General features: G+C 35.9%; 1 protein-coding gene across 1 annotated transcript; it reads right to left on the bottom strand.

Annotated features, from left to right (window-relative positions):
* Positions 1-197: 197 nt before the first annotated feature.
* klc2 (kinesin light chain 2) lies at positions 198-14,031 on the bottom strand. Its single transcript, XM_051900257.1, has 14 exons — positions 13,655-14,031; positions 11,222-11,471; positions 9,510-9,813; positions 9,206-9,422; positions 7,843-8,032; positions 7,570-7,743; positions 7,095-7,194; positions 6,537-6,586; positions 5,912-5,979; positions 5,335-5,443; positions 4,376-4,525; positions 3,508-3,632; positions 3,343-3,400; positions 198-2,502 (listed from the first exon to the last, which is right to left on the bottom strand). Exons 2-14 carry the CDS (start codon positions 11,447-11,449, stop codon positions 2,419-2,421), a joined length of 1,857 nt encoding a protein of 618 aa, XP_051756217.1. The 5' UTR covers positions 11,450-11,471; positions 13,655-14,031; the 3' UTR covers positions 198-2,418.
* Between the last annotated feature and the right edge of the window lie 268 nt (positions 14,032-14,299).

Raw genomic sequence — 14,299 nt, 5'->3', positions numbered from 1 at the left:
ACTCTGAGCTGCAGAACAGTAATAATATTACTCTCAAACTTACATTTACTGCTCCAATAGTGACTGTAACTAAATGACAGACCTTTACCAGTAAAAATTTAAAGCTTACCAAGTGTAAAAAGACTGAAGGTCTGTGCTGAGTTAGGGATATGCTTTAACTGTCAAGCCAGCATAATAAAGACACACACGAACATTAATTTGGTTTGAAAAGCAGAGTTTATTTCGAACCTTTTATTAAAACATACATGAGAGGTTGGCCCCTTCACAAGTGAAATGCATCTCTGAGGGAGGATGTTGGGCGGTGCGGCTACATTCTACAGAGCTGGTAGATGTTTCCCTTCACAGCTGATCTGGGTACAACGGGTTTCTACAACCCTACGATTTCTGATTAAGACAGGGGGCGCTGTTCTGAGATCAGTGCAGAAGGGCAACTGTAACTGCAGCACAATATAACCAGTGAGGCGTACATTACATGTGGTGAGAGAAAGGCATCACAAATCATCAGTAGTCATGACAAACAGGACAGTCAAAGGTGGGTTCACATTCATATGTGGTGTAAACACGGCATTGTTAGAAACTACACACCTGTCAGTGCGTGAGGAGAACAAACAAGTGTGTATTTTTGTAGTCGTGAGTCAAAAATGGAGTATTTTACAATCAATAGTGACATTCATAATCTTTATCTTCAATTCCTTCATGCCAACATTCATTTCTACTGATCATTTTCATCACTTTATTTTTTTATCTTCACTCAAGCACTTACTAGAACCCTTATTTTTGTTCATCCTAACAAAACGCAAATCATTAAAATGAACCCATTGGTAACTTTTTGCAATACATTCTGTTCGAGTAAACTAATCAAGAACAAGTCTGTCTCATATTTCACCAAAAAACAAGAAAAAATTGAATGAAATTTGAGAATTATATAGACTTAAGATGTATTTTTTTATTTTTTTTTATTTTAAAGAAAATGAAGCCTATTTAAGGACCATTATGATATTTAGCATTGTGACATTAAGGGCAACGAAGCATATGAAATAACTTCTATATATCAGTGGTGAATTATTTATTAATTATGGTAGTATTTGTTGTACTGCCTTTAATTTATGCATATATACAAAATATAATTGCATACGCTTTTTAGGTGAAATATGAGACACATTCATTCATGAGATTTACCTGTTTGTATGGCTGGATCCAAAAGCTCTGTGCATTCAGAGATGAAACTGAGATCATCATCATCGCTCTGATGAGCACAGAGGAAAAAAAAAAAATCACTCAAATAAACCCAATATCAAACACACAAATCCTGCACATCTTAATGATAAAAAGGGTAACAGAATCACATAAAGGTGAAAACATTTACATACACTAAGACATTTGTTGTTCCTGTTAGGATATTTAATAATTAATCAACATGAAATGGACAAAAGATAAAACAAACAAGAGGAATTGTCTGTTTTAGACAGCTATGATTCATATGGTGTTCTGGCGGCTAGAAGATCGTGTAAAAGGAAAAACATGTCACATTATAGACTGATGGAAAATTCCAGTTATATATGGTTGGCCTTTTCCACCACATTATTACATTTTTCACAGCTATGACAGACAGAGCTGGGATTCTCGCAGTCAGATAAAACAAATGAGCGTTTGAATTATGAATCTAGATTTGCAGAACTGCCCCAAACCCCTAATAAATAAGAGCCTTCAGTTTGTAAAGCAGAATCCTTCACGGTACCGTTCAACACGTTTTCCAGTCGCTCCAGGACAAAAATCCACCTACAGTGTAAACAAAATCCTTGTGCGCTAATTTTGCAAAACAAAAAAAACTTAAATAATTTAAATCATTATATACATAAAACTCGGAAGGCAAAAGTGAGGTTGTACCAGTCAGTGCTCATCCGTCTCTGACCTCTAGGTTCATATTTTTCGTAAGTGCATTCGCAATATAGTTTTCGCACCACTTGAGGTCGTTTTGTGGAAGGAGTTAGCATATATGACCTTTCTGTTTTTTAAATGGCAAGCCCATAGCGCAATCCCAGCGAAAATATGCGCTTTGTACAGACAGTATTACTTTATTGTTGTATGCTAAACTACTCAATTTTGATGCCATGCTATGACGTAATATTACCACTGAATGTCTCTAGAGCAGATCGTCTGCCTGTGGTCTAGTAGGTGACAGCGTGCTACATTGCATTTTATCTTTTACATTTGCGTTCGTTGAGTGTGGCTAATGGCAAAGCAGATGGACGTAGCCCAGTTTATGCAAGCGATGTGAAACTAAAAGACATATTTTTGCTTTTAAGACCTTTTTCTTAGGAAAACGTTTTGAATAAGGAACATTTAATGATATTTTCGATTCAAGTAGGTAGCAAACAGCCTCTCCGTTTGGCCTTTTCCACGTCTAGACGCTGTTTTCTAACTGATCAGAGAGCTGCGTCTGGTCAGGTCCACATTACTAGCGCTCAGTCCTCTGGATTCTGACAGGCCGCTGTTAGATTCCTGAAGACACACACACACACACACACACATATTTGGTATCATGTAACTTAATACAGTGGGAAAACATCCATTTTAAACAATTTAATGGTGCAGTAAGCAATTTCTGAGAAATGCTGTTGAAAGCCACAACACTTGTAACTAATCAGCAGCAGGGGGCGTTTTCACTCATGAAGGGGGAGGAGAGAGAGTGAGTTGGCCAATCAGCAGTAGGGGGTGTGTCCACCCATGATGGGGGAGGAGAGAGAGTGAGTGAGCCAATCAGCAGTAGGGGGCGTGTTCACCCAGATTCTACACTACTGTTCAAAAGTTTGGAGTGGGTAAGATTTTTGAAAAAGGTCTCTTATGCTCATCAAGGCTGTATTTATTTGATCAAAAATACATAAAAAAAAAACAGTAATATTCTGAAATATTATTACAACTAAAAAGAACAGTTTTCTATGTGAATATATTTTAAAATGTCTTGTGACTAAAGCTGAATTTTCAGCGTCATTACTCTAGCGTTACTCTAGCGTCTTCAGTGTCACATGATCCTTCAGAAATCACTCTAATATGATAATTTGCTGCTCAAGAAACATTTCTGATTATTATCAATGTTGAAAGCAGTTGTGCTACGTCATATTTTTGTGTAAACAATAATCTTTTTTTTTCTTCAGGATTCTTTGATGAATAGAAAGTAAAAAAAAAAAAATAGAATAGAAATAGAAATCTTTTGTAACATTATAAATGTCTTTACTGTTATTTTTGATCAATTTTATGTATCCTTGCAGAGTAAAAGTATTAATTTCTTATATATTTAAAAAAAAAAAAAAAAAAAAAGTGTATGCACACATGAAAACACACCTGTGAGGTTTCTTCTGCACTCTTGTTGAGGAAATTTAAGGAGCTGGCCCTCTTCATCCTTTTGAACCAAACAAAAACACCAGTTACAGGACCATATCAGCAGTTTGTGTGGTTGTCAGGTGTTTTGGAGAAGATCATCCCTGATGTGTTGCGGTTTAATCTCACCCAGGGTTGCGTGGCTCCTGTGGGCCGCTGCCCTGCAGTTTCTTCACCAGCATCTCGCTGCTGCGGCGCAGGGCTTCACGAATCTTCCCGAACGAGCCGCTCCTGCGCAGGGCGCCGTTGCCATCCTGTGCCCAGAAAATATGATCAAATTCAAGCTTATATATATATATATATATATATATTATAAATATAGCTGGGTAGTAACTGATTACATGTAATATGGATTACATAATCAGATTCCAAAAATTAAGTACTTGTAATTAGATTATATAACCTTTAAAAATACTCTTAATCAGACTACAGTTACTTTCTATTGATTACATGTTATTCTCTAATAGAAAGCAATGAAATTACCACATTATTAACATTAAGGTTGAGCCACTGTCAAATTGACTATTTTAACGATGTCTTTACTACTTCTCTGGACCTTGAATGTGGTAATTTCGTTGCTTTCTATGGGAGATAAAAAAATATCTTAATTTGTGTTCTGAAGATGAACGAAGGTCTTACGGGTGTGGAACAACATGAGGGTCAGTACTTAATGACAGAAATTAAATTTTTGGGTGAACTAACCCTTTAAATGTTAATTTTGAACATAAAAAAAATGTTACATAGTGCACCTTTAATAGCTTTTCATTAATAATAATAATAATAATAATAATAATAACTATTATTCATAATTGAGCACCAATAATAAATGATAAGAACTGAGCATCAAATCAGCATATTAGAATGATTTCTGAAGGATCATGTGACACTGAAGACTGGAGTGATGATGATGAAAATTCAGCTTTGCATCACAGGAATAAAATTACATTTTAAAATGTATTACAATATAAAAAACAAAGGGTCAAAGAGCTCCACTGACCCCACTCCACTCGGCTTCGTCACCATCACAGTCTCCTCGGGGGCCTCCGGGGCCGTTTGCTCCGTCCCGGTTCTGACGTCTTTCCCCTCCAGCGCAACCTCCATCCTTCAGCAGCTCCACCACTTTACTCTGATTAATCGCATCAATGCCCTGCCAGACACAGAGCGAGATCATTTCATTAGCTTCTGCATCGTTCTTGTGATATTTCTATTGTTGACAGCAGGGTTATTATAGTTCAGTGAAACTTAAACTAAAACCATAAAAAAAAAAAAATAAAAAATAATGTGTTGCTTGGAATAAAATAAATGTTAACTAAGATCTAAGATAATATAATAAAATATTTCTAATTTTAATAAAAAAAAAAAAAATTCAAAAATATTTCATAACATTAATAAAAACTATAATAGTATCTCAATGACACTAAAATAACACTGGTTTTCAGTCAATTAAAATATATCATTAATTTCAGTTTAAAAAAGGAAGGTAAAAGAAACAGAACAGAACAATGTGATTCTAAAAGATTATTATTTTTTATTATTTAAATTTTATTTAATAGGGACAATCGACAGTCAATGACAGTCCCAGAATTAGCTACAGAGATAAATTTCATCTGCAGTACCAGGGCAGGAGAAAATGACAAACATTCATCAACAATAACATATATTATAATATTCCTCACAATTGAAAATACATGCAAAAAGATACACTATAGGTATTACATCTATACTAAACATGTAAGAAAACAAAATTAATCATGGAGGTATTCTTAACAACTCTCATAAACCTCCTCTTCATGTATGAGTCATTTGCACAGGAAGTTGACTTCAAAAATAAAGCATCAGGTAGGAAATCCGTGTGTGTGTGTGTGTGTGTGTGTGTGTGTGTACGTGTGTGTGTGTACGTGTGTGTGTGTGTGTGTGTGTGTGTGTGTGTGTGTGTGTGTGTGTGTGTACGTGTACCTGTTTGCGGTTCTTGGTCGCACATTCCTCCAGTGTTTCAGCGGCCTCCAGTTTACCCTGCCTGCGGTACAGTGCGCCCAGACTCTTCAGCGTGGTGTTCACAGTTGGGCTGCATGAGAGAAACATCCACGCACATTCAACAGAAGAATCACTCCAGAACTACAGCTGCATCCGAAATCACACTCTCTCTGAATAGGTACTTATTTTGAATCAGTACTTGCTTTGTGAGTGCTAAAAACGTATGTTTATATAGTATAAATGAGTGTAGTATGAATGCAATCCAGACGCACTACATCCGTCATGTTGTCATTATCATGTGACCTACCAGTGAGAGTTACGTCGCTTCAACTCCATTCACAAATCCTCTCCAGTGACCACATGGTATAGTAAATTGTGCATTGAATGCGCACTTCAGAATCTCGTATTGTTTTATGAATACTATGAATTCGGACATGCTAATCTTTCACATACTGTTTTTCGCCTATAATTCAGTAAGGAAATATGCAATTTCAGATACAGCCATTGCTTCCTTCACACTTTGATACCCATAATCCACTGAGGGCACCTGCACACTCACCTGTCCACTTTGCAGGCTTTGTACCAGCTGCCGTACTCTCCGTAAGGACCCGAGTCCTTCCTCCTACCCTGAAATGACCATCAGACAGGAATTAATTCATCTTAACCACACAGATTATAATATGTTTAAATGAGAGCATTAAAAAAATATCAAAATTTGTATAAATTATATGAAGAGAGGAGGACCAGGTTGAACTGTGTTGATCAAAAATACAGTAAAATTGTGAAATATTATTACAATTAAAAATAAGTTTTCTGTTGTAATACATGTTAACTTAAAATGTAATTTATTCCTGTCATCAAAGCATCATTACTCCAGTCTTCAGTGTCACATGACCCTTCAGAAATCATTCTAATATGATGATTTGTATTCAAGAAACATTTCTGATTATTATCAATGATGAAAACAGTTGTGCTGCTTCATATTTCTGTGGAAACTTGTCTTTTTCTGTAATAGAAATCTTTTGTAACATTATAAATGTCTTTACTGTCACTTTTTATCAATTTAATGCATCTTTGCTGAATAAAAGTAGTAATTTCTTTGAAAGAAAAATCCTACTGACATAGAATCCTACTATTCACATTTAAATAAATTTATACCAATATGTAAATAAAGCCTGTAATACCTTGCTCTCCTCTCGTTCCTCTGCATGCATCCAGATTGGCTTGTTATCATCTGAGGAGAAAAATAATTCTCATTATAAGCAAAAAAGCAAAAATTGGCTTTTAGATTAATTCAATAGTTTCTACTTTTGTGTGCTTCTAGCATTTTACTCTGCATGGCATCAGATACTAAGTGGCTAGTCTTCTTTTATTTACTATAATTAGCTTGTTGAAGCTTTTAGGAAAAGCAGGTGGATGTTTGATCATAATCCTGTAAGTGTCTGATTGGCTTAAAGGGCTGTGATGTCACAACAGATGGCCACAGTAAACAAGATTAGACAAAACCTCTGAAAGATCATCAAACATCTCATTTCATCCTGACAAAAAACAGATAATGAAGATGCAAAAAAAAAAAAAAAAAAAAAAAAAAAAATCTTAGAAAAACACATTATTTCCATAAAAAGATTTATGTAATTCACATAAAATAAGAATATATGCATGAATGAATGATATTCATGCATGCATAATTAAAGCAACATTTAAATCATCTTCCTGAAATGTGTTTTATGATAAGTACATACTGTTGACCGATCCGAACTCTTTCTCATGCGCGCGGGTCAGAATCTCCTTGTAAAGCGTCTCCGCGTCTTTGAATTTGCCCTGTTTCAGGTAACACGTCGCCTGTGGAGGAAAGAAGATCGCAATCGATTCACGTTTCGCATCAAAATTCACCCAGAGGGCTTGTTCTTTGTGGACTGCGTCTGCAGTTTCTCCAGACAAAAGATGATAATGATCTTTACTGACCTTGAATATGTACTTTCTAGAATAGGAGCACATGATATTAGCAATATAAATAGGAAGTTCAGATTTATTCTGCTTGCTCTCAACATCAAAAAACTCTTCTTATTTGTTTATATGTTCTGCTGAGAGAATTTTTGTTGGCAATAATTCATTATGATTATATTAATGTGCTTTTTATTTGGCCTTTAAAACGACAGTAGACACGTCAACTCATTGAGAGAACATTTCATCATATGTTTTTCTATCTCTCCTCACCAGGTTGTTTTTGGTCTTGGCCACATTGGGGTCGTCAGCGCCCAGTTTGTTCTCATAGATCTCGAGCGCCCTGCGGTAATAATACTCCACTTCCTCATACTTGCCCTGATTCTGACACAACAGTGCCAGATTATTGAGCTGCTTCGCCACGTCAGGGTGGAATTTACCTAGAACCTGCAAACACACACACACACGTATGCATATATATAAATATAGCAATACTGGCTTAATGAGCATCATGATAAATTAAAATTAAATTAATCTTTTCTCCACCTTCTCCCGGATCTCCAGTGCTCTCTTGCAGAGCGGCTCTGCCTCCTTGTGTTTCCCGCGCTTGCCGTACAGCACGGCAAGGTTGTTGAGCGTGGCGGCCACGGCGGGGTGATCTTTACCCAGCGTTTTCTCTCTGATGGCCAGAGCGTCGTTCAGCAGGTGAGCCGCCTCTTTATACTTATTCTGATCCCTGGAAGAACACATGGGAAATCATGTGTTAGAGCGGTAGCACACTACAAATTTTCTAGTGACATGAATTTTGGAGGGCGGAAATCGTTGACCAAAATGGTGACATCTAATTAATGTGTCTCCAATGGTGTGTTAGTGTCACAATCTGGATAAACAACAAGAAGTAAATATGTCAGCCATGTGGACAGCTGATTTGTGAACACTAAACATTATTTGTAGCGCCTACCATTCAATAATCAAAACAATCTTTGTGCTTTATTACTTTCAAATTCTGTCAATTTTATAACAAATTGTTATAAATGTGTTTTTTTTTTGGCGCTCTTTAACGTGTCGTGAGGGATCGCTGTAGCGCCTCAGTTCAAGTAGCACATAAACAGATCATCTATTTCTCTTTATTACTGGTTATAACACCAAATAAATGAATGAACATCAGAAGGAATGTTGAAAGATACAGTGCAACTTACTGAAATGAATCATGTCTCATGTAATCACTCAATCAGTGTTTCAACCGTGGAAAAGACGTCAATAAAACATATTGTAAACAATGTCACAATGTTACATTTACCTCAGAAAAGCCTTCAATGTCCATTAAATTGTTAATTAGCTAGAAGAGGAGCATTTTGCTAAATATATACACAGTATCATTATATTTCTACTTGGCCTGTTAGCATTGTCTTCAATATTTAATGTATGTTTAAATAAATCTGTCATGAAAACAAGTTATTACAGCCATCATTTAAATGTTTATATTTTCATGACGTCCATGACTACCAGAAGCTAGTGATTATAGTCTAATAAGTTATAATTATGGTTATAAATATTTTTCTTACAAAAATGCATCACTTCACTTTAGAAGGCCTTTATTAACCCCCTGGAGTCGTATGGATTACTTTTATGATGGATGGATGTGCGTTTTTGGGCTTCAAAATATTGGTTACTATTTACTACCATTATAAAGCTTGGAATATTTTTTTAATACAACTCCAGTTGTGTTTGACTGATTGATTTTCATTTTTGGGTGAACCAACCCTTTAAGTAAACTGGTAAAATTTTGAATCCTAAAAGTAAGACTGATTACTCTTTGACTAACTGCTAATTGGTCAGACTAGTTCTTAAGACACAGTCACAGGCTATGTTTATGTAACTGGCCCCAGATTTTGCAGCTCTCTCTGACCTGTACACCAGGGCGAGGATGTTGAGCATGGTGGCCACATCTGGGTGGTCGTGTCCAGAGGTTTTCTCCAGGTCCTCCAGGGCCTGTTTGCAGAGCGGCACGGCCACCTCGTAGCGGCCCTGAGAGGCGTACTGGATCACCAGATTGTGGAGGGTTCGGAGGCGGGCCGGGATCTCGTATCCTCCCTGCTGTGCCGCCACTTCACCACTGGGCTGAGCTGGAGAGACAGGGTAAAAATGAGAGGTTAAGGTCAGGTGTCAAGTGAGTCACACACCCATCTCGATAAAGCATCTTTCTCTCTCACCTGGTCCCTGGTCATCATCGTTTGGAAAGAGATCATCCAGATTGTCTTTCTCCTTCTCTCCGGCCTTCTCCTCCGAGGGCGAGGTGTCCTCATCCAGCTTACGGATCTGGTTCATGAACTCCAGGTGTTTCTTCTCCTCCTCCAGCTGTGCGACGCTCTGCTCGCTCTTCTGCAGCTTGTGTTGAGTGCTGGCCAGCTCGTCCCGCAGCCACTGGTTCTCCTGGCAGAGCCGGCGCACCTGAGCACGCAACTTCTGCTTTTCTGACTCCACGGCGCTCAGGTGACCCGACAGAGCGATGATCACCTGACACAAGAGAGAGGACACTCGTGTTTTTCTGCTTTAGGTTTAAAGGGAGATATAACAAACTTCATAACATACACAACTGACTTGAGATAGACATTAATACTTTTATTCAGCAAGGATGCATTAAATTAATAATCAAAAGTGACAATAATTTCAAAAGATTTCATATAAATGCTGTTCTTTTGAACTTTCTATACATCAAAGAATCCTGAAAAAATATATCATTGTTTAAACAAAAATATTAAGCAACACAACTGTTTTCAACATTGATAATAATAATAATCAGAAATGTTTCTTGAGCAGCAAATAGAATGATTTCTGAAGGATCATGTGACACTGAAGACTAGAATAATGATGCTGAAAATTCAGCTTTGATCACACACAACTACATTTTATAATATATTCACACAAAAAGTTATTTTAAATTGTAATAATTTCACATTATTACTGTTTTACTGTATTTTTCATCAAATAAATGAAGCCTTGGTGAGCAGAAGAGACTTTAAAAAATTCTTAAATTATATTATAAAAATCTTACAAACCCTAAACTTACGAATGTTAGTGTATGATAAAATTTTAAATATTATATCTGTATAATATCTAGCTATTACTGTCAATTTTCTTTGTAAAAAAAAAACAAAAAAAAAACAACAACAAACAAAACAAAAACGACTTAACATTTGATGAAAAAGTTAAATTTATATATGTGTGGAAAATGCATAATTTAAAAAAAAAAAAAAAAAAAAAATTATATATATATATATATATATATATATTTTTTTTTTAATACATTAAATAATAAACATAAAAAAATACACATTTAAAACAAAAACACCATTATAAAATGCAAATAAAATGAAAACTTCATGAAAAGAAAATTATGCAATTATTTTTCTGAAAACATTTATAATTTACATTTATCATTTTTTTTATACTATGTTTATTATGTCTTTCAATTCAAGCATATTTAATACAATTATACCAATAAACATCTCCTTTAAAGACATAATATTTTTTACCAACAGTTATTCCTCATTTTTCATTCTACTTTCTCTTCCTTTCACTTTTTCTTTTTCTTTTCTTTTCTTATTTTTTTTTTTTAATCATTTTTCTTGGTGGGTCAATAAAAAACTATTTTTAAAAAAAAATCTTTACACTTTACAGCTGAGCCCTGAATGTGATTTCTGTAGTTAATTTCCAGGCCCTTTTTCTTCCATTCCTTTCTAGATGTTTCCAAATTAAAAACAAGAGCTTTACATTTTCTGCAGTAAATGCTCTGCTAAGATGTGTAAGGTGGTTGCCACTTATAAAAGTAATAGCATAACTAACCTGGTTCAATACAAACAGTTTAGGATATTTTTGTCTTTCCTAGTACAAACAGTGTCACAGACTTGTGTTATTGAGGTACCTGCGCCTCTCCCAGGCCCAGCTCGATGTCCTCCAGGCTCTTGCGGAGCAGGGTGGATTTCTCCTGGGCGCCGGACGGCTGAGCGCAGTCCAGTATGGAGTTGAGGAGCTGTGCGTGCTCTCCGCGCAGCGTCTCCAAACCCTGCATCACCGCTTTAGTGTTCAACACGATCTCATCCTGTGAGAGCCGCTCCAGGGCCTCTTCTCGAGGGTACACCATCGTGGACATCACCCGCGGGACACGCCGCTCGCTGACGAGGAACGAGAGAAAGACAGAACGGATGAATTTGGTGATTATACACATCAAACAATCTAATATAACACAAGCTCTAAAATGCGCAAAATGACTTTAGTCCTATAATGAACTCCATTAGACTCTGAAGATCAGGATCATCACAGCATTGCATTACTGCACCTCACACCCAAAAACAGCCAATCTGGCAACACAGACCACAAGCGCTGACAAAAGAGACCTGCTGCCAAAAAACATCTGTGCTCACGTCAATAACAGTAAATTCACAGTCATCAGTGTGATTCAGCTCCAATCAACAGGAAACTGAGCCACCTAAGGAGCTTCATCAAGGTTTACTAATGCAGGAAATAATAAACCATTATATAAACTGTTCTATAGTACAGACCACAGTTGATACCTGAGATTCATTTAAACTATTATACAAACAAAACAGACTGGAAAAAAGTTGGTAATTCATTAAGAGGTGTAAAGATATAATTGAAATGATTCAAACTTTTAGAGTCGATTCCCAACTCCTCAGAATCAAAGAATTGATTCTTTTTGGGATCGACTCCCTACCATAGTTACTGAATCTGACCTGCTAACTGAGCTGCAAGTTATCATTACATTCAGTGATTTTCATCTTCAAACTGAGCAAATTCACACGTTCTTCTGATTTGTATTATGAGTCTATATTATATTATATTACACACACTTTATATACGACATAATATTTTGTAAATATTATAAATATAGTATATTATAATTAAGTATTATATTTATTAATATTATTATAAACCATTATTATTTTATAGTATTGTTATTAATACTATTATTATTTTAATAATAATATTTATAAATATAAATGTAAATATTATATTATATTTATGTATTTTATTTATAAATAATATATAAATTAAGCATTAATTTGAAATAGAAATCCTTTGTAACATTATATGTCTTTACAGTCACGTTTGATCAATTTAATATTCCAAGTATTCAGCAAAAAAAAAAAAAAAAAAAAAAAAAAAAAAAAATATATATATATATATATATATATATATATATATATATATACACACACACACACACACACACACATACATACATACATACATACACACACATATACATATACACATACTTACATATATAAATAAATTATATATATATTTATTTATTTATATTATATTATAAAAGTTGCGTTAGTGAAATAATCATGTTTTAAAGTTATTATTTAAATTATAAAAATTTAAATAATATACAAATATATGCGAACTGTCTACATTATAAAGTTATTACATCTAGAAAGTTCGCATATATTGCAGTACTAGGACGTTCTTTTCCGCCGATTTCCCCTGCATTTCCACCTGCGTCCAGCAGAGGCGCCATTCACCATTCAACACGCCTATTGACTGCAATGCAGCAACACAGCGGAGAGTCCCACATTAAACCACGAGATGTTCAGCTTATAAACACATCTGATCAGATCACAAACCGCGTCCTGATGCCCATGAGCCTTTATGCCAGATTTCACAATGACTGACAGCTGCCTGGAATAATCATTTGAAACCTGGAAAAATCCATCAAGGTGACCCGCAGGACAACACCACATCCCTGCCTGCTTGCACAATGTGCGCTTACTCTCCCAGACAATTACAACACCTTCAGGTCTGATTCTGCACTGCGAGCAAAAACAGGCCCTGCTTTGAAAGCATGTCGATATGAAACAAACAAACAAACCGACCACACTGCTATAAGCTTTGCAAATCACCACAAAATATCAGCAAACACTTATTTTCATCATGCAAACTGCCTCACATCCTCCATTTTGTATTCTCATATACAAATAACTTATTTGAGAATGAATCATGCATATTTGATTCATAACCCCAGAAATATTCATTGCACCATCACTGTCTGGAAGATGAGGACAAAGTCACCAAATGCATCATAAATCCATCATGCATCCTCTGGTTTGCTCTAGGCATTGTCTAAACAAATTATAATGTAATATTTATTTACACAAACAAACATAAACAGCTTTTGCACTATTCACATATGAGCTATTGTTTTTAGCAGATCAGGCTAAACTTCCCCATTCAAACTAAAAGCAGTTTAGCATCCTATTGTATGTTAATTGCAAGAATGTCAGATCAAAAACTAAAGCACAGATCATTTGTTTAAAAATAAGAAACGCACCTTTTAAAATCCGCTTTCTTTGGGTTGTTTTTAAATTTAGCAGAATTCGAGCGTGAAGAGTGACTGTTAATGTGATGCTGTGGATTCAGACGCGTCCAAAATTCCAGACTCGCTCCAATAAAATGATTTCAGCCGTGAATCAGATGAATCCCCCGGCGAAAGATGCGCGTCCGATGCGCTTTTGTCTATGACGCGCTCAGCAAAACAAACGCCCGTGCGCGAGATGACCCGCTTTCGCTTCGTCCATCCTTCTCGTCACTTTCAGCTCGACAGTCGGAGATCTTTGTGTTAAAGTGAGAGAGGATGACCACAGCAAGCTGAAAATGGCTGATGTGTGTGTTTGTGTTCCCAGAATCCAAAGCCCCTGCGCGCTGACATCACTACACCCGCCCTCCCTAAACCGGGCGTGGACAGCGCTGTGTGCGCGCGCGTGCGAAGGCCGCGCTACTTAATAGCAATATTCATAAATGGGCCAAATAATGTTTTTTTCCTCTAAAATATGCAGCTAAAATGTATAGTATTTTTTTAAACAAATATCTAAAATTATCATATACAGATAGATTACATACTTTAAAAAAAGCCTTTAAAAAATGCATTTTTTCCTCCACTTCAGTACCACTTAAATACAAATTTTACAGCTTTATT

Source organism: Ctenopharyngodon idella, chromosome 7 (assembly GCF_019924925.1).
Source record: "Ctenopharyngodon idella isolate HZGC_01 chromosome 7, HZGC01, whole genome shotgun sequence".
Lineage (NCBI taxonomy): Eukaryota > Metazoa > Chordata > Actinopteri > Cypriniformes > Xenocyprididae > Ctenopharyngodon > Ctenopharyngodon idella.
The sequence above is the reverse complement of the archived record's forward strand: the minus strand, read 5'-3'. Positions and strand labels throughout refer to the sequence as shown.

Bases quoted from the DNA above. Each gene is read 5' to 3' on its own strand.
- klc2 (XM_051900257.1), bottom strand. From the start codon at position 11,449: ATGTCCACGATGGTGTACCCTCGAGAAGAGGCCCTGGAGCGGCTCTCA. The intron at 6,587-7,094 runs GTATGTACTTAT...TTTTCTCCTCAG, and splicing joins AGAGTTCGGATCGGTCAACA to ATGATAACAAGCCAATCTGG. The intron at 5,980-6,536 runs GTATTACAGGCT...TGGTCATTTCAG, and splicing joins AGGAACGAGAGGAGAGCAAG to GGTAGGAGGAAGGACTCGGG.